General features: G+C 46.3%; 1 protein-coding gene across 1 annotated transcript in view; it reads left to right on the top strand.

The window, feature by feature from the left end:
* Positions 1 to 500: 500 nt before the first annotated feature.
* The window catches only part of CCDC172 (coiled-coil domain containing 172), a 52222-nt gene continuing 32580 nt past the window's right edge, over positions 501 to 20142 (top strand). The window contains exons 1-4 of the mRNA XM_066601799.1: positions 501 to 579; positions 2213 to 2298; positions 5472 to 5588; positions 12660 to 12825. Coding sequence (XP_066457896.1) covers positions 501 to 579; positions 2213 to 2298; positions 5472 to 5588; positions 12660 to 12825 — 448 coding nt within the window. The remainder of the gene's footprint in view (positions 580 to 2212; positions 2299 to 5471; positions 5589 to 12659; positions 12826 to 20142) is intronic.

The raw sequence follows: 20142 nt of genomic DNA, 5'->3' as shown, positions 1-20142 counted from the left end.
CCCTGTAGTAATATATAACTATACTGCCCCCCCTCCTCCCCCTGTAGTAATATATAACTATACCGCCCCCTCCCCCTGTAGTAATATATAACTATACTGCCCCCCCTCCCCCTCTAGTAATATATAACTATACTGCCCCCCCCCTGTAGTAATATATAACTATACTGCCCCCCCTCCCCCTGTAGTAATATATAACTATACTGCCCCCCCTGTAGTAATATATAACTATACTGCCCCCCCGTAGTAATAATATACAACTATACTGCCCCCCTGTGGTAACATGACGCTCTCACCTCCCCCGCGGTCTCGCCGTGATGACAGGCTGGTGCTGAGAACCGGACCTGCGGGCCTGTATAACGGCTGCTGCCGTCCAGCTGGATCACGTGCCCGCAGTGACTGACGGGACAGCGCAGGGGATTCTGGGAACTGCTGAACTAAAGCGCGGGACGTACCAGAGATCAGGCGTTACCATAGCAACGAGGCCGCCCAGCGCGTCGGACATGAGTGTGGACTCCCTGTACCAGCAAGTGGTGCTCAGCCAGCAGAGGGCGCAGGAGAGACGCAGAGTCCTCCAGGGAGGTGAATGTCACCGAGTCCTTCAGGACTACCGTAGTCAGGGTCACTAGTAGTCAGGGCTCATAACTAGTTGTAAGAGACCATTTATAATAGTTGTGGATCATAACTAGTCATCAGGGGCCATAAGTAGTAGTCAGGGCTTGTAAAGGGTAGTCAGAGATTATAACTAGTAGTCAGGGCTAATAAGTAATAATCCGAGACCATAAGTAGTTATTCTAGACCATTTATAGTAACCAGTACTCATAACTAATCAGAGACCATAACTAGTCGCCAGGGTTATAAGTAGTTGTCAGAGATCATAAGTAGTCAGAGCTTATAAATGGTAGTCAGAGACCATAAATAGTAGTCAGGGCTAATAACTAGTCATCAGATATTATAACTAGTAGTCAGAGCTCAATAATCAGAGACCATAACTAGTCATCAGGGCTCATAAGTAGTCATCAGATATTATAACTAGTAGTCAGAGCTTAATAATAATAATCAGAGGCCATAACTAGTTGTCAGGGCTCATAACTAGTCATCAGAGATTATAACTAGTAGTCAGGGCTCATTGACAATCAGAGACCATAACCAGTTGCCAGGGCCCATAACTAGTAGTCACATATCATAAATTGTGTTTGAGATCATAACTAGTAGTCAGGATTCATAACTAGTCATCAGAGATTATAACTAGTAGTCAGGGCTCATTGATATTCAGAGACCATAACTAGTTGTCAGAGATCATAATTAGTCAGGGATTATAAATGGTAGTCAGAGACCATAAATCGTTGTCAGGGCTAATATCAAAGACCATAAGTCAGCTGAGACATAACTAGTAGCCAGAGACCACAGATAGTAGTAAAGAGTCATCAGGGTTCATAACTAGTAATCATGGCTCAGGAGTCAGGAATTGTAGCCGGAGACCATCACTACCATGTTTCCCCGAAAATAAGACCCTGTCTTATATTATTTTTTGTCACTAAAGGGACACAATGTCTTATTTTTGGGGGGTGTCTTATACTAACCTAGCCACCGGCATCTTGGTCCCTCGCACTGGTCCCCTGGCGCTGCAGCAGGCTACAGTGTAATCCTCAGTGCTGACAGGGGATTCTCTTCTTGGTAACAGGGCTTTGAATATCCCGCCTCCAGCAAGCGAGCACTGTAATTGGATCGAGCGCCAGCCAATCAGAGCTGGTGCTCGATGAACCAATCACAGGCATTCAATGATGTCTTTTAGTGAATGGCTGTGAATTATTGAACGCTGGCTTTGATTGGCTGGCGTTCGATCCAATCACAGTGCTCGCTTGCTGGAGGCGGGGTATTCAAAGCCCTGTTACCAAGAAGAGACTCCTCTGTCAGCACTGAGGATCGCACTACAGCCTGCTGCAGCATTGGGGGGACCAGTGCGAGGGACCAAGACACCGGCGGCTAGGTGAGTATTGCTTTTTTTTAACCAGTTCAGCTAGGTATTATTTTCGAGGGAGGGCTTATATTTACCCCCCCTTTCCTGAAAATAGGGGTAGGGCTTATTATCAGGGAAAAAGGGTAGCAGGCGGAGACCATAACTAGTAGTGCGGGAGGACTAGTGGGTGGAGCGCTCCAGTAGATGTGTCTGTAGCTGCAGGTGACCAAGGCCTCTCATGACTGCCCCCTGTAGTCAGAACAGAAGTCACCCGTTGTCAGGAGAGAATCCCGGAGGTCGCAGAGAAGCTCCAGGCGGCGAGGACGGCCGAGGAGAGAACGGTGAGAAGTAACGAAGGTCCTTATCGCCTGTTCACACGGACGCTATCATGTATGCTCCAGGTGTATAATACAGGATGTAACTCAGGAGCAGTACAGGATAAGTAATGTATGTACACAGTGACTCCACCAGCAGAATAGTGAGTGCAGCTCTGGAGTATAATACAGGATGTAACTCAGGATCAGTACAGGATAAGTAATGTATGTACACAGTGACTCCACCAGCAGAATAGTGAGTGCAGCTCTGGGGTATAATACAGCATGTAACTCGGGATCAGTACAGGATAAGTAATGTATGTACACGGTGACTCCACCAGCAGAATAGTGAGTGCAGCTCTGGAGTATAATTCAATGACTAACTCAGGTTCAGTACAGGATAAGTAATGTATGTACACAGTGACTCCACCAGCAGAATAGTGAGTGCAGCTCTGGAGTATAATACAGGATGTAACTCAGGATCAGTACAGGATAAGTAATGTATGTACACAGTGACTCCACCAGCAGAATAGTGAGTGCAGCTCTGGGGTATAATACAGGATGTAACTCAGGATCAGTACAGGATAAGTAATGTATGTACACGGTGACTCCACCAGCAGAATAGTGAGTGCAGCTCTGGGGTATAATACAGCATGTAACTCAGGATCAGTACAGGATAAGTAATGTATGTACACGGTGACTCCACCAGCAGAATAGTGAGTGCAGCTCTGGAGTATAATTCAATGACTAACTCAGGTTCAGTACAGGATAAGTAATGTATGTACACAGTGACTCCACCAGCAGAATAGTGAGTGCAGCTCTGGAGTATAATACAGGATGTAACTCAGGATCAGTACAGGATAAGTAATGTATGTACACAGTGACTCCACTAGCAGAATAGTGAGTGCAGCTCTGGAGTATAATACAGGATGTAACTCAGGAGCAGTACAGGATAAGTAATGTATGTACACAGTGACTCCACCAGCAGAATAGTGAGTGCAGCTCTGGAGTATAATACAGGATGTAACTCAGGATCAGTACAGGATAAGTAATATATGTACACAGTGACTCCACCAGCAGAATAGTGAGTGCAGCTCTGGAGTATAATACAGGATGTAACTCAGGATCAGTACAGGACAAGTAATGTATGTACACAGTGACTCCACCAGCAGAATAGTGAGTGCAGCTCTGGAGTATAATACAGGATGGGACTCAGGATCAGTACAGGATAAGTAATGTATGTACACAGTGACTCCACCAGCAGAATAGTGAGTGCAGCTCTGGAGTATAATACAGGATGGGACTCAGGATCAGTACAGGATAAGTAATGTATGTACACAGTGACCCACCAGCAGAACAGTGATTGCAGCTCTGGAGTATAATACAGGATGGAACTCAGGATCAGTACAGGATAATTAATGTATGTAAACAGTGACTCCACCAGCAGAATAGTGAGTGTAGCTCTGGAAGATAATACAGGATGTAACTCAGGAGCGGTACAGGATAATTAATGTATGTACACAGTGACTCCACCATCAGCAGAATAGTGAGGGCAGCTCTGGAGTATAATACAGGATGGAACTCAGGAGCAGTAAAGGATACGTAATGTATGTATACAGTGACTCCACCAGCAGAATAGTGAGTGCAGCTCTGGAGGATAATACAGGATGTAACTCAGGGTCAGTACAGGATAAGTAATGTATGTACACAGTGACTCCACCAGCAGAATAGTGAGTGCAGCTCTGGAGGATAATACAGGATGTAACTCAGGGTCAGTACAGGATAAGTAATGTATGTACACAGTGACTCCACCAGCAGAATAGTGAGTGCAGCTCTGGAGTATAATACAAGATGTAACTCAGGAGCAGTGCAGGATAAGTAATGTATGTACACAGTGACTCCACCAGCAGAATAGTGAGTGAAGCTCTGGAGTATACTACAGGATGTAACTCAGGGTCAGTACAGGATAAGTAATGTATGTACACAGTGACTCCATCAGCAGAATAGTGAGTGAAGCTCTGGAGTATACTACAGGATGTAACTTAGGATCAGTACAGGATAAGTAATGTATGTAGACAGTGATTCCACCAGCAGAATTCTGAGTGCAGCTCTGGAGTATAATACAGGATGTAACTCAAGGTCAGTACAGGATAAGTAATGTATGTACACAGTGACTCCACCAGCAGAATAGTGAGTGCAGCTCTGGAGTATAATACAGGATGTAACTCAGGATCAGTACAGGATAAGTAATGTATGTACACAGTGACCCCACCAGCAGAATAGTGAGTGCAGCTCTGGAGTATAATGCCTCTGGAGTATAATACAGGATGTAATTTAGGATCAGTACAGGATAAGTAATGTATGTACACAGTGATTCCACCAGCAGAATAGTGAGTGCAGCTCTGGAGTATAATACAGGATGTAACTCAAGGTCAGTAGAGGATAAGTAATGTACGTACACAGTGACTCCACCAGCAGAATAGTGAGTGCAGCTCTGGAGTATAATACAGGATGTAACTCAGGGTCAGTACAGGATAAGTAATGTATGTACACAGTGACCCACCAGCAGAACAGTGATTGCAGCTCTGGAGTATAATACAGGATGTAACTCAGGATCAGTACAGGATAATTAATGTATGTACACAGTGACTCCACCAGCAGAACAGTGAGTGCAGCTCTAGTGTATAATACAGGACGTAACTCAGGAGCAGTACAGGATAATTAATGTATGTACACAGTGACTCCACCAGCAGAATAGTGAGTGCAGCTCTGCAGTATAATACATGATGTAACTCAGGATCAGTACAGGATAAGTAATGTATATACACAGTGACTCCACCAGCAGAATAGTGAGTGCAGCTCTGGAGTATAATACAGGATGGAACTCAGGATCAATACAGGATAAGTAATGTATATACACAGTGACTCCACCAGCAGAATAGTGAGTGCAGCTCTGGAGGATAATACAGGATGTAACTCAGGAGCGGAACAGGATAATTAATGTATGTACACAGTGACTCCAGCAGAATAGTGAGTGCAGCTCTGGAGTATAATACAGGATATAACTCAGGGTCAGTACAGGATAGGTAATGTATGGACACAGTCACCCAACCAGCAGAATAGTGAGTGCAGCTCTGGAGTTTAGTATAGCTTGTTTTGTATGTGCGGCTGTGCTCTGAACCATCTCTGAATGCTCCCAGGCTGCCAGTTTGCTGGAAAAGGCACTTGAGAGAGATCTGGCGAAGAAGCGTCTGGACGGTCTGGAGGTGCAGAAGAAGGAGCTTCTCGGAGTGAATCAGGATCTCCGCTGTAAGCTGGTAAGTATGGACTTTATGAAGTGAAGCATCCTGGGTAAGTAGACGGACTGCAATGATGGCAGGATGACTGTGTTGATTCTCCATCAAAGTGCAAAATCTAAACTTTTCCTCAACTTACTTCACAACTTCCCAAGAAGTTCCTTCAGTTCTTGATGATCAGCCGCTCGTCTCCGAGTCGCCGTGTAATATGGAGGATCAGCGACAAAACCTGGGGTTTAAAAGGTGAACGCCTATAGATTCAGCCCATCCGTCTCCTGAGTGTACTGCTATCTGACCACATGGCAGGGCAGCCGCACACCGCCCTGACATGGTCTTACCACAGAGTGCCTTGGCTGGTAATGGCTGCCTGGTTTTGCAGCTGTGCAGCGGTTTCCCCACAAGACTACACGGCTATTAACAATCAGACGGCAGTTCAGCCGCACCGTCCTGCGGTCTCAGCCAGCAGCGGAGGCTTTTATCTCGCGGCTCCTTGACATTTCCTCTCATCTATTTGCTGCTGGAAAATCGCAATGTGCAAAACTTTCACGGACGCCTGAATCAGCAGCGATGTAAGACCGTGAGAAGGTAGTGGTGCACACTTAACCCCTTAGTGACCGCCATTACAGCTTTTTACTGCCCTCACTAATGGGCTTTAAACCTGCACATACATCTTTTTATGGCGGAGTCTTGGCTGACTACTGACAGCCCGGCTCCTGCTCTAACCACCAGGAGTGCAGAAACCTCAGATCCGGGCAGTTGAATGCCTTACATGGCACAATCAATAGCAACTGCAGCATGTAGGCAGATGATGGGGGCAGGGGGCTCCTTCTGTCATTCTGTCACCCATCGGCACCCCGTAGTATAATTACAACATTTCAGTGGGTTCCCATGGCAGCCAGAAACGTGACAAAGGCTTCCATGTCTGCAATGTAATTCAGCCTATTAGACCATCCAGCAGAGTCTAACAGGTGGCTGTCATAATCTTAGTAGACTGCAGTACGTAAGTAATGCAGTGTACTATCCCAGCGATCAAACGATCACGTCTTCAAGTCCCTTTCAGCGACTAAAAAATAGTTTTAAAAAGTTCAATAAAGTTTCATTTAAAGAAAAATATCCAGTTTAAAAAATACACATTTTCCCCACAACCCCCCCCCCCCTTTAAATGGATGAAGTACCACAAATCTTTTTAACAAGCAGCACATAACGGGTGTAACCGCGTTCATAACGACCGAGACAATGAAAAGATATCGTTGTTTATCTCGCATGGTGAACAGCGTAAAAATAGCTTTAGGCTGGATTCAGACGACCGTATATCGGCTCGGTTTTCACGCCCAGCCGATATACGGTGTCCTCATCTGCAGGGTGGGGGGGGATGGAAGAGGCAGGAGCAGGAACTGAGCTCCCGCCCCCTCTCTGCCTCCTCTCCACCCCTCTGCACTATTTGCAATGAAAGGAGGTGGGGCGGGGCTAAGTTCCAAGAATTAGCCCCGCCCCCATCCCGCCTCTCCTCATTGCAAATAGTGCAGAGGGACGGAGAGGGGGTGGGGAGGAGGCAGAGAGGGGGCGGGAGCTCACTTCCTGCTCCTTGCTCTTCCATCCTCCCCCCCCCCCCCCTGCAGATGAGGACGACGTATATTGGCTCGGCGTGAAAACCAAGCCGATATACGTTCGTGTGAATGCAGCCTAAGAAGTAATGCCAGAAGTGTTATTTTTCTTTTGTTTGTCTCCCAAAAGCACAATCAAAAGCGATCCAGCATCACCTGTGCCCCAAACTGGTACCAATAAAAACTACTGTAAGTAGACGCACGGGATGTGGACACATGGGGGGTGTATTCTTCACATAGTCAGACAAGCGGAAGTCAGACTATGTGTACCACAATAAATAAGAAGCACAGAATCCACTCCCCATGTGCCCACACTCCCGTGCGCCTACTTCCATCGGTTTATGAGAACCCTCCGATGGAGCGGTGTCCGGGACGTGACTATAGTCTCCCTGCAATTATAAACAGACGGACTAACAGGACTGAAGTCAGCTGAGATCCTTTTGCTGTTTGCTACAATAAAAACTACAACTCTTCCCGCAAAAAAGCGAGCCCTCACAGAGACCCGCAAACGGAAAAGTAGAGGCTTTGGGTCTTAGGGCTTATTTAGACAAGCATATATCGGCCGGGTTTCCACGCTTGGCCCATATACGCTGTCCCTCTCTGCAAGGGGAGGAGACGGGCTGGTTGCAGTGCACTGAGCTTCCGCCCCCTCTGCTTGCAATTGGAGGGCCGGGAGATAAGTTCCGCCCATGTCGCCCCCTCCCATTGCAAACAGTGGCAAGGGGCGGAGAGGGGGCGGGAGCTCAGTGCACCTCCCCTTGTAGAGAGGGACAGCCTATATAGGCGGGGCATGAAAACGCGGTCAATATACACACATTGGAATAAGCCCTTAGAATGCGGCGATACAGAATCGGTTGCTTTTATTGCGCAAAAGTAGTTAAAAATTCCTATAAACTTGTGTGGTAGTAATCCTGCTGATCAGATAAGAGAGTCAGCAGGTTACATTAACTTAATGGTGAATAGAGATGAGCGAGCATACTCACTAAGGACGATTACCATTAGAGATGAGCGAGCATACTCACTAAGGACGATTACCATTAGAGATGAGCGAGCATACTCACTAAGGACGATTACCATTAGAGATGAGCGAGCATACTCACTAAGGACAATTACCATTAGAGATGAGCGAGCATACTCACTAAGGACAATTACTCCATCGAGCATTGTCCTTAGCGAGTACCTGCCCGCTCGGGAGCAAAGGTTCGGGTGCCGGCGCAGGTGACAGGTGAGTTGCTGCAGTCAGCAGGGGGGAGCGGTGGGGGAGAGAGGGAGAGAGAGATCTCCCCTCCGTTCCTCCCTGCTCTCCCCCGCCGCCGGCAGCCAAACCTTTGCTCCCGAGTGGGCAGGCACTCGCTAAGGGCAATGCTCGCTCATCTCTAATGGTGAACACTGTAAAGACAAAAGCAATGGAGAAATGTTGAGGGGGGTTTCTATCCCAGTCAAAAAAAACTAATAAAAGTCCTCCAACACATTATATGTAGCACAGAGTGCGGCCATTATAAGATACAAGCGGGCCCACAAACACAAGCCCTTCTGGGAGTATGTCAGTGGGTTATGGCTCTTGTAACGAGATGATAAGAATCGCTTGGTCGTTAAGGGCAATAGTAGGCCGGTCACTAAGGGGTTAATGTAGTTGGGCGCGCTCCCTCTTGCTTGCCCCACTTCATGCTCTCTTAGTACATTTGGCACAATCCTTGCTTTGTTAGCTCCGTTGTAGGAGCCGGACCCGAACGGCGCCTGACATCACCCGGTGACTCCAGTCCCCTCCAGACGATTTCTTCATGGCGTCCGTTCTCACTTTTGCTGCAGTTTTTTTTGGATCCGTGGCACTTTATACCAATCGCTGCGCGCTCCGCGGGGGCGGTATCTCTGGTGTTTCTCCATAGGCTTCTCTACAGGGGAAAAATGGCAAAGACAATATATGTGTAACTAAGAGCCGCCCGTAAGAAATGGCAGACCTCATCCAAGAAAAGCAATTTATCTGGCTTTTTTTCAGTGTTTTTTCTCACTTTTTCTGTCATATCAGATGTTCACTTTAGGTCAGTAGAAAGTTATAAATGCAAGCAGTGCGTTTTATGGTGTGTGTGTTTTTTTTCATTTTTGGTACATTTTTTGGGGTCTGTGGCATTTTTCCTAAATCGCAGCATGATCCGCCTGCGGCATTTTATTGGCATTTTCTTACAGACTTCTCTCAGTCTTCGTTCAGACGGATCTTTTTTAATGATATCTGCTGTTTATTTACTGGCATTTTTCGGTGCCGTTTCTGGTCAGCGTGATGCTATCATAGCAACTTACTACTCAGGATACCAGAACGTTGAGTGGGCTTCATCATTATTTCTCAGTGTATCCCAAATCCTGGTATTTTTCTTTTGTGTATGTTTGTGTGTATAATCTGCACTGCTAGTCTTTTTCTAGAATCAATCTGCAATTTATTAGTTAAGCCTTGTCTGTTTTAAAATGAACCATAACTCTGAAGATTGTGTTCCTACTTTATAGTCCGGGTCCCGGCTTCCCTTAACAGCTGGTGGAGGCAGCGTGCATTTGTGGGTATTACAGGGCACTGGGCCAATAGAATAGAGCAGCGAGGAATCTGAGCTTCCAGTCTGCATGCGTGCAGAAGCCTGGGAAAGCTGGGTCCAGATCCACCTTTATTCTAACGACTCCACGCTTGCAATCCTGCTAGAGCGATCGATCGAGGTTCTGCCATGACAAGCGTTAATAGAGCTTGGAACAGTCGATTCGTGATAAACCAGTGATAGAGTCTGGATCGGTAGGGGTCCCACCTCTCCCATCCGTGACCGTCAGTCCTACTTGTTTTCTTTGGCATTGTTTTTTTCCTACTGGAAGAACAGTAACAAAGACCCTCGAGCCGCGGAGTATGCTGCAGATTTAGAGAACGCCACGGACCCGAAAAAACTGAAAGTGAGAAAAAATATTGCTGCAAAATAGCGCAATCTTCATAGGACGTCTTTTATTTTACCATCGCTCAACAGAAGGCCAGTGTCCCAACGGAAAAAGCATGTCATCTTCCCAGAAAGAACGGCGCGACGTCCGCCTTCGGCTGCTCGCGCACAGGCGATATTTCTGTCCGATTTTCTGCGTAAAGAAGCCCGAGTATCACAGAGATGTTCAGCGGCGTCTGTCTGTCGCCATTGGGCACGTTTATCCCGGCGGTTTTTCTGGCGCAGGATGTGATGAACGCGCCCCGTGTATTCCTGTCGTCTGAAGCCACAGCTTCTGTCTGTGTTTATCTGTATTTACTGGCGCTGTTATTGCTGAAAGACCATAATAGAAATAAATCCCATGTTTTTACGGTTCAGCCGCTGAGTGTCGGCGGGGAGTCGCAGGGCTTAGCGTGTAAAACATAGATTTATGTGCACCACACTTGAGAAGAACCGTTCTTCACCGACTGAAGCTTAAGGACCCCTGACCTTACCCCAGGCGGACGGCCATTACCGACAGCGGGGAGAAGCTTTTAACGCAGCTGCAGGCGAAAACTCAACCACTAGTAGAAGCCCAGAGCATAACAAGCACCTGCTCCTCCGGGAGCGCGGCCGCCGGGCCGGCGCAGTCACATCGGCATCGTCACTGCGGTTGGAAAATCCTCTGGTAGCACAAATTCCCGTCCGTCCTTCCTGGTAAATTAGTAATTACAGGATCTTTAACTTATAACTGTCTATTACTGGACTAAAGACTGCTGTATCCCCTGCCGTACACTGATCGGCCATCTTATTAGAGCCCCGGCCCTCTCATGATTGGCGCTTCCCTGTACGGTAATTCCCCCCGTGACCCCGGAGCGCAGCATAAAATCATGTGACAAGTTTTCGGTGGATCAGTTTCAGTGTGAGTCCACATTATATGGAAAAATCCAGCGATCGGAGTGACTTCCAAGGAGGCCGGTCATCGGTGCTAGACTAGCCGGGGGCTCACTGCCAACCGCGGGGTGGGGTGGGGGGGGTTCTCATGTAATGGTGTGAAGAGTATACTGAGAATGGCGCGATCGAGGAAAATATCCAGTGAAAGGGGATCCTGTGGACGGAAACAACTCATCACTGAAAGGGGTCGGAGGAGGATGTCAGGAATCGTTCTGACCAACAGGCTGCACAGTCAGCTGAATACAACGCTGGAGCTCCAACTAACGTGTCCGAACGCACAACTCGCCGTTCCTCCGCACGGATGGCTAGAACAGCGGATGACCAGTTCCAGCGCCATTGTGTCTAAGAGAAACAGAAAGACTCCAGCGGGCAAAAGAGCGCAAAACTTGTATCACTGAGCAGCGGGAAAACATCCCCTGGTCAGATGGATGCAGATTTCTGTTGCTGATTGGAGGTCAGAATTTGGCGCGAGCAGCATGAATCGCTGACCCCTTCCTGTCAGCCAGTCAGAACATGTCAGCACCGCCATCTATTCTGCAGCAACTACAAGAAGCTTCCTGTCCGCAGGGGCCGTTATTCCTGCAGAACTATTTGGAATCTACACCACGGCGAACTGCTGCGGCCAAAGCTGTCCAACGCCACTAGATGGGGGGTAATAAAGGGTCCATCCAGTTTATACAGTCCAGTAAAAATGAATCTGCTTGTCGTCGGTGTATAACACATCCTATGATATTTTGACTCAAGACAGCTCAATTTAGAAACCTACTAGGTGCCGCGGTACCGGAGCGCAGCGACACCGACAACTGCTACCGAGCACTACCGCCGGGGTTCATGGGATGACACTTCCATATCACATGACCAACAGCGTCACTCAGTAGTAGCAAATTTTGCTGGGGGATCTTCCACTTTGAACAATGTGCATCATTCTTGCTGAAGGGTCGGCGATCCGGGATGGTGCTGATTGCCAGATTGGAGCCAGAAAATAGTTTTTTTCCTTTAAATGGAGAAAATTGGCTTCATTGTTTTTTTTTTTTTTTGCCTTCCTCTGGATCAACGCTGGGAGTTAATAGGCTGAACTGGACGTGTTTCTTCGGCCTTACATACTATGTTACGTGTGAACATACCCTGAAAGGGCCCTTTTACTCTATACGATGACACCCCGATGACCGGTTGATCAACGAGATCAGGGCCTTTACACCGGTCACTTCAGAATGTATCTGGGATGGATGATCATACGTATGAATGATTGCCCCTCGTACTGTTTCATCACCGCCCGCAGCACACCCCTCGTTCACACGGGGAGATCTGCTGCCGACAGCGATGATTTATTTAGGCTACACAAAAGATGCGATCGTCAGATGAACGAGCGTTTGCTGATTGGTTGCGGCTTCACGCGGTCTGATGGTCAGGTAGACGAGCCTTCTTACACATGTTCTTCCCCTATCATCCTACCCCGAGGAAGAGGCAGAGAGTAGCCGTTCTTCCGCAGCGGGGTCACGTGCCCCGGGAGTCGCCTCATGATGCTCTTTATGGACCACTTCTGGTGGATGGTTATGGAGTCTACAGTAAATTGTCCACACATTTGTATAGGTGATGTGGTCTGTTCCTCTCAGCAGGAGGTGAAGGAGGCGACGGCCGCCGAGGAGGAGAAGTTCATGAAGGAAGTCCAGGACTATAATAACAATTATGGGTTAACGGTGAACAGGAAGGAGCTGCTCAGAATAAGCGCCAAGACAGAAAGTCAGCGTCTGGAGGAGGAGGCCAAGGTGTTGGGACAAGGTAGGTCGTAATCTTGGTGCCCTAGTGTAGTATCTGTGTCTGCTAAGGTAGCTGCCCTCCAATAGGGTGCGCTGTGGAGACATTCTTCTATCTTCCTATTCACATATCTTTTTCCCAAGGAGCATTGCAAGGCCTCAAGGTGCTCTCCACAAGGAGAAACATTACCCCCAGAGCCAAGGCTCCACCAGGAGATCAGTGGCTCCCCTCCTGATTCCACTTCCCAACTAGGGTTACTCGGTCCCCACCAGTCCAGTCTGTCCCATACAGTATGAGCGCTGATGGGGGCCGTAGGTGCATATACATCTGTGTGTGTATGGAATGGCATCTGATAGCTTGGAATATCTGATAATCTGTGCTTAATGTGAGTCTCAGAGGAATCTATCTTGGTAAACCTGAAACCAGTGCAGCCTGAACCACGAACATCTCCATGGACAGGAGCTCCTCAGTAAGTTCTGTAGCATTCTCAGGTCCCCCCAGGGTGCTCTGGGACATTTTTAAGGTCCCCCAGTAAGTTCTGCAATATATGTAGGGTTCTGTGTGAATCGCAGGGCTCCTCTGTAAGTTCTGAGCTATTTTTCAGATTTTTCTGGTAGCATTTCTTGGGTTCTGTAGAGAGTTCTTGGTATTATTTTTAGGTTTCCCCAACAAGTTCTTTAGTACTTTTAGGGTTATGTAGTATTTGTAGGGTTCCTTAGTCTGTTTTAAGGGGTTTTAGTAGTATATTCAGGGCTCCCTAGCAAGTTCTGCAGTATTTTTAGAGTTCCTCTGTAAGTTCTCTGGCATTTTTAAGGGTTTTAGTAGTATTTTTCGGACCCCCTAGTATGTTCTGTAGCACCTTTAGGGCTCCCTAGTAAGTTCTGTGGTATTTTAGGGTTACCAGTAAATTCTGTAGTTGTTTTTTTTTTTAATTTCAAAAAAGGTTTTTATTTATTTGTAACACATATATGCCATTACGCTGATGTCTCCCCTCGCAGGGGGTATCATGGAAATATAGTTATAGCATATCCAATAAAAGAATACGAACAAAACAATAACAATAAGCATCCACAATAAAATACGGACGAAATGAGTTAAACTATGTATTAGTACAAAAGTAGGTAATACTGTAGTGACCCAGAGTTGGACACTACAGCAACTTGCTAGTCACTTATGTAATCAGGAGTGTATAAGACTGTAATAGATGGGGAGAGTGTATAGATAGATTTGAATGTGTTAATTAGGTGTTCTTGCAAGCAAACCTCGCATCTCTCAGGCAAATCCATCCTAACCTGCTCTCATACCTGTCTATCACCCCTAGCTAGTAAATGGATTGGATAGATAGCTTTCCCTTAGCCTAGGATTGGTTGAGGCAGAAGGTATAAAAGGTAGAGAGTAGGCGGGGTTAGTTAGTCTAGTCTAGTTAGTCTAGTTCAAGCCTGGAGAGAGTCCAAAAGAGGAACCAGGAGAACATCTTTACTTAGAAGTCACTGTGGTGGGAAGGAGAACATCTAAAGCTTGAGTAACAAGCCAAGTTATTCAGAAGAGTTAGCAGAGTAGAGAGAGAAGGAAAACGTTTAGTGAAAGAAACAGCAGCAAGGAGTCAGTACCCAGAAGCAAGTAACAAGTTAACCCACTCCAGTCCAAACCAGCTAACTAAAGCTATAATGAATAATGCACAGGGACAGGGACTAGGGAAGAGTGAATCCTAAATCCTCAAACCTAAGAAAAGTGTTCCTTTTAGCAATCTCAATCGTCATCAACTGTGCAAGTCAATGTGATTCAAGTCCATCATCTGCCTTAAGCGAAAGTAATGCAAGTACTGTAACTTCTGCAAAGTGCAAGAACGCTTTCTCCCAGCCAATAAAAGTGTTAAATTGTTGGCACTAACCCAGTCTGCTGCCTGGAGTAACTTCCTACCATCTACACCATCTGCACTGAGGTACCACACTACACACTCCAAAGGCCAGGACTACTACCCCCCTTTTTTTTTAGTCCTCCAGATTTTTATATTTCATTATTTTGCTTGGAACGGGTCCCTTCCCGTACATGAGCTGGCGTAACGACAGACATCATACCCTGCCCGATTACGTGGGCAGCCCGCAGTGAAAACTGCCAAGATAATTTCAACTGTAGCAACATCAGTCCAAGACCACATCTACCATCTTTCCAGTAGGAACAGCAGAGCCACCATGACTACCATCTCAATTTCCCATCGCTGCTTAAACCTCTCCTAGGTCTGCAATAATAGTTGATATGAGAATCGGCTGGGGATTTCCTTTAGCATATCCCCTCTACTGTGAAACAGTAACAATTCTGCGCTACGTTGCCACAAGTTGTGAGAGCCCAGGTATATCGAGGTATAGAGACCAGGGAGTCCGTGTTCTAAGGAACCTTTCCATTGTATCACCTGTCTTAGCTGAGTTTGTGCTGCTGGTTATTAAATCCGGTTCGTTTGTCGGCTAACTGGCACGCCGTAGCGGAAAGTGGAAACGTTTTGCCAATTACTTTGCATTTTCTCCCTGCAGGGGGGTAGATTACATGAGCAGCGCATGTTTGAGAATAGATGAATCAGTGGCAAGTATTGTATCCCCTCAACACGCTGATAGCGGGAGAACAAGGAAACAAAGTAACAAATCCCCCCCCCCCCCCCCCAGATCTCGGGTAGCCGAGTAGAAATAATGGTCTCCCTTCAGATTTTACTACACGGCAGACGTATAATAACACTCGGACTGCCGTCACATACTGGAGGCTCTCCCAAATATTCTCATGCTGAAGTAGCTTAATGGTCTTGAGCGAGAAAAGACTCCGACTGCCAAGGTCAGTAGTTTCATTCTCCCCATATATCGCTAAAAGAAGCTTATTGGCCCAAAGGATGAGGAGAGACCTGGCAGACTCAGACTGGCAAGGTCAAAAAATCCCGCTGTATATCGCTCTATGCATTTATTCTATTCCTAATCATGACCAGTTCATCAAGTTAAAATACAGGGGGGTGGACAAAAATATGGAAACACCAAAACTATGCAATGATCGTCTGTCTCTATCGCTCAACACACATTTCCGTCCACGCTGGTGTTAGTCGGATGCGTTTTTTTTCAGTCTTACTGTATCTGGTCATTATCTCGGATACTGTGCCTCGTGATACAACAAAAACTTCTGCTATCTTTGTTACAGAGGCCCCCACCATACGGGCCCCAACAATTTGACCTCGTTGGAATTCCGTCAGCCCTGCCATGATTCTTTCACAACTGCGCAGAACGCTGTCTCGAAGACAAATGACGCTTAACATGTGTTGGAACTGTTTTATATAGATCCTTCCATCAACTACAGCACCGCCTACTCACTCCGGTGTAGTACACATGCATGGATGCCGGACCACTAGGACGGAGCCGCATGGGATTTTAATCATTAGCACTGAGATGCCCTTTTGATATAGTTAAAATTGACTAGTAGTATTGTAAAAATATGATTTATGATCCCATGTAACTTAAGGCATGCATTTCGTATGGTGTTTCCATATTTTTGTCCTCCCCATGTAAATGTACCATAGATCAGAGACTGATAGAACGCTGGCTGCTGGTCAGGTGATGTCGGCGTGCCACCCGGCATCCGGCTTTATGTGCTCAAGCTTCCGCCCTGGTCTGGTGCGCTCCAATCAAGCCTCCAATCATAGCATACCTGTCATTAACGCCCCGCTCCTGCCCCCACCTGACTTCAGCCAGGGCATGTGTAGAGCGGTGCTGTGGGTGTTCGAGGCTCATAACCGAACAGAGAGACCCGCAGTGGTATGGAGAACAGATATAAATGAGCTCAAGGATAATCAATCGCCCAGATTGAATGTATGTAGACTAGAAACATAATAAGGTGAATATTTAGTGAAAGAAGTGGCCCCGCCTGAATATAAAGAGCGTATACATGGCATTATAATCAGGGGGAGCGGATACAAATAAGTATATCATGATGAAACCGATTCTCCCGTGTAATGATACTAGGCAAATGTAACAATGTTTACCAGGATGAAGCGGACCAATCATAAATGTATCAAATCCATAACAGAACAATATTTCATACCCAACCGTGTCATGTACCGAAACTGTATACTATCCTCAGTACAAGGATATATCTTCCAGACAGTCCAATAAGAGGCAAAAAACAATGACCAACAGCCATAAACGAACCGGGAGAAGACTGCCACAGTCAAGAACAGTCAACCCAAGTGACTTGTTTATATCGCCACAGTAGATCCCGATGTAAACGCTATTATACTAAGGCAGTCCTGGTATTGAATAAAGGGAGGTGTTCCATTTATGCCCCTGGGATGGACACCATCCATTCTGTGGATCCAACCTGCTTCTTTCTGTAGTGATTTCCTATCCATATTTCCTCTATATCTCTGTTGTCTCAGACGTTCTTCACCCTGAAAGCTCAGAATATCCGGATCCTTATGTTGTTCATCTACATGGGCCGCTAAGATGGGGATTTCATTCTGTTTGATATTACCAATATAAGCAAGATACGCTTTGTGATTGTTGGGTTGTTTCCCAGTGTGGTTTTTCGGACACGCGCACGTAACTAAGTAGACAAGATTTTGAGATCTACAGTCCATGAAGTCTGGATTCCACTGGACTGATAGAACTGGAGCTTCTCTTAACGGACCCACACAACTTCCATCCTGAGCGTATGAATGTCCCTTTCATTGAGTTCGCAGTTAACCATCTTTGTGAATTATCCATAGGACCCAAAGGCCATGGACTAGACGACCTCTGAGGTTTCAACCTCTTCTATATGTTACCGATGGATGTTCTGTAAGGATTCCTCTTAGATCTGTATCTCCTCACACCTGAGATGACGGTCTATAAGACGCACCTGTAATCCTGGCCATCTTATCAATTTGTTTTTCTTTACCATGACTTATGAGAAGATCATCCCCATTTCTTGCTGATTCAATTACCCCATTGGGATATTTCCTAGCACCGACCTCATCGGCCTTAATCCCCAAATCACGGTCATCAGAACAGCTTCTACGAGTTCTCAAAAACTGACCTTTGGTGATTCCTTCTCTCAATGAAAGTGAAGCAAGCTACTTGTGGCCGTTGGTTAGCGAAACACTGTCCTCTCTAAGTCCTTATTACTCCCCCTCCAAATAGTGGGATCCAAAAAGGTCAGAGGGGTGTCATTGATGTACGCAGTAAAATACAGTCCAAGAGAGCTGCAATTCAGATTTTTCACAAACATAAACCAAAGACTCGGTAGTGCCGTCCAAACGGTTAGAGCATCATCAATAAATGTTAGCCAGAGAGGAATGTCATTGGCATCAATAAAGGCACACCTCTCTTCCCACCAGCCCAGGTATGAATTGGCATAGGTGGGGGCACAATGGCTCCCCATTGCCGTACCCTGAGGTGGTGGCAGAACTTGCCGGAAGTAGTTGTGCTCTAAAATGAATGATGCCAACTGTCACCAGATCGTTGGGAGGTGGAAATGGAATTACTCTCTGGCCAAGAAAATGAGCGACTGCTCTTGATATCGCCACTATGTGGAAATAAGCCGTCGGTGTCCAAGCTTGCCAACTTGGTCTGATCCAATAGCACCAGAGAATCCACCCGTCTAAGGAATGCAGGGTCTCAACAAAGCAGCATAAGAGATGATCCACATATTTACTAACATTATGTATCAAACTGTTGATCTCCGGTACTACTGGGTGTCCTTTTAGAGGGGACGCTCCCTTGTGGCAATCTGAGGCTTATCAGGGGCCATGAAGACAGGAGCGGCCTCACTCGCCCAAAACACCACGTAGTCTAACAGAAAAAGGGTCAGTTGGATCACATGGAAGTTGTCTGTAACCATCAGGATCTCTAAGTACATAGGCACATGTCCAAATAGGAAGAGCGGTCCATACAGGGAGAGCGGTCCATATAGGGAGAGCGGTCCATACGGCTTATCAGACGGCTGCATAATGATACGCTGATCTTTCGTCAAGTACAGATCTCAGCATGAGAATATTTGGGAGAGCCTCCAGTACGTGACGGCAGTCCGAGTGTTATTATACGTCTGCCGTGTAGTAAAATCTGAAGGGAGACCATTATTTCTACTCGGCTACCCGAGCTCTCGGGGGGGGGGGGGGGTTGTTACTTTGTTTCCTTGTTCTCCAGCTATCAGCGTGTTGAGGGGATACAATACTTACCACTGGTTCATCTATTCTCAAACATGCGCTGCTCATGTAATCTACCCCCCTGCAGGGAGAAAGTGCGACTGCGGCTGAAGCGGACAATTATACTTGGAATCTTCGTGTATTATATCATTCAGATAAACGTTACATGTTAGGATTCTATTCCATGTTAATCCTGTAGCATTTCAGTGCTCCTCAGCAGGTCAGTATGTTGGGGTCTGCAGTAGTTTCAGGGTTTCCTAGTAAGTTCTGTAGTGTTTTTTGAGGCAGTAGTAAATTCTGTTGTAGATTGTGGATTCCTCAGTAAGTTCTGTAGTATTTTAGGGGTCCTCAGTGAAGTCTGTGGTTTTCAGGGTTTTTAGGAGTATTTTCCGAGCTCTCTGGTAAGTTCTGTAGTGCTGGCAGGGTTCCTCAATAAGTTCTGTGGTAATTCCAAAGATTTTTTGTATTTTTAGGGCCCCAACCAAGTGCAATAGTACTTTTTAAGGTCTCTAGTAAGTTCTTTAGTGCTTTTAGGCCTACCTAGTGTTCTGTAGTATTTTTAGGGCTCCCTAGTAATGTCTACAGTACTTTTAAGGTTTTTAGTAGTACTTTTTAGAGTTCTGTAGACGTTTTAGGTCTCCCTGACAAGTTCTGTAGCATTTTAGTGTTCATCAGCAAGTTCTGTAGTATTTTTAAGGATTTTAAGAATTTTTAGGGTCCCCTAGTAAGTTATTTAGCGTTTTCAGGGGCTACAGTAGTGTTAGGGCCCCCCAGTAAGTTATTTAGCGTTTTTAGGGGCTACAGTAGTGTTAGGGCCCCCCAGTAAGTTATTTAGCGTTTTCAGGGGCTACAGTAGTGTTAGGGCCCCCCAGTAAGTTATTTAGCGTTTTTAGGGGCTACAGTAGTGTTAGGGCCCCCCAGTAAGTTATTTAGCGTTTTCAGGGGATACAGTAGTGTTAGGGCCCCCCAGTAAGTTATTTAGCGTTTTCAGGGGCTACAGTAGTGTTATGGCCCCCGAGTGAGTTATTTAGCGTTTTCAGGGACTACAGTAGTGTTAGGGCCCCCCAGTAAGTTCTTCATTATTTTTTGGGTTCTGCGGTATTTTTAGAGTGCAATAGTAAGTTCTTTAATGATTCCTTAGTCATCTATGTGCTATTTTAGGGTTCCCCTAGTAAGTCCTATAGTATTTT

The sequence above is a fragment of the Eleutherodactylus coqui genome, chromosome 4 (assembly GCF_035609145.1).
Source record: "Eleutherodactylus coqui strain aEleCoq1 chromosome 4, aEleCoq1.hap1, whole genome shotgun sequence".
Lineage (NCBI taxonomy): Eukaryota > Metazoa > Chordata > Amphibia > Anura > Eleutherodactylidae > Eleutherodactylus > Eleutherodactylus coqui.
This window is presented reverse-complemented; position numbering and strand designations above follow the sequence as displayed.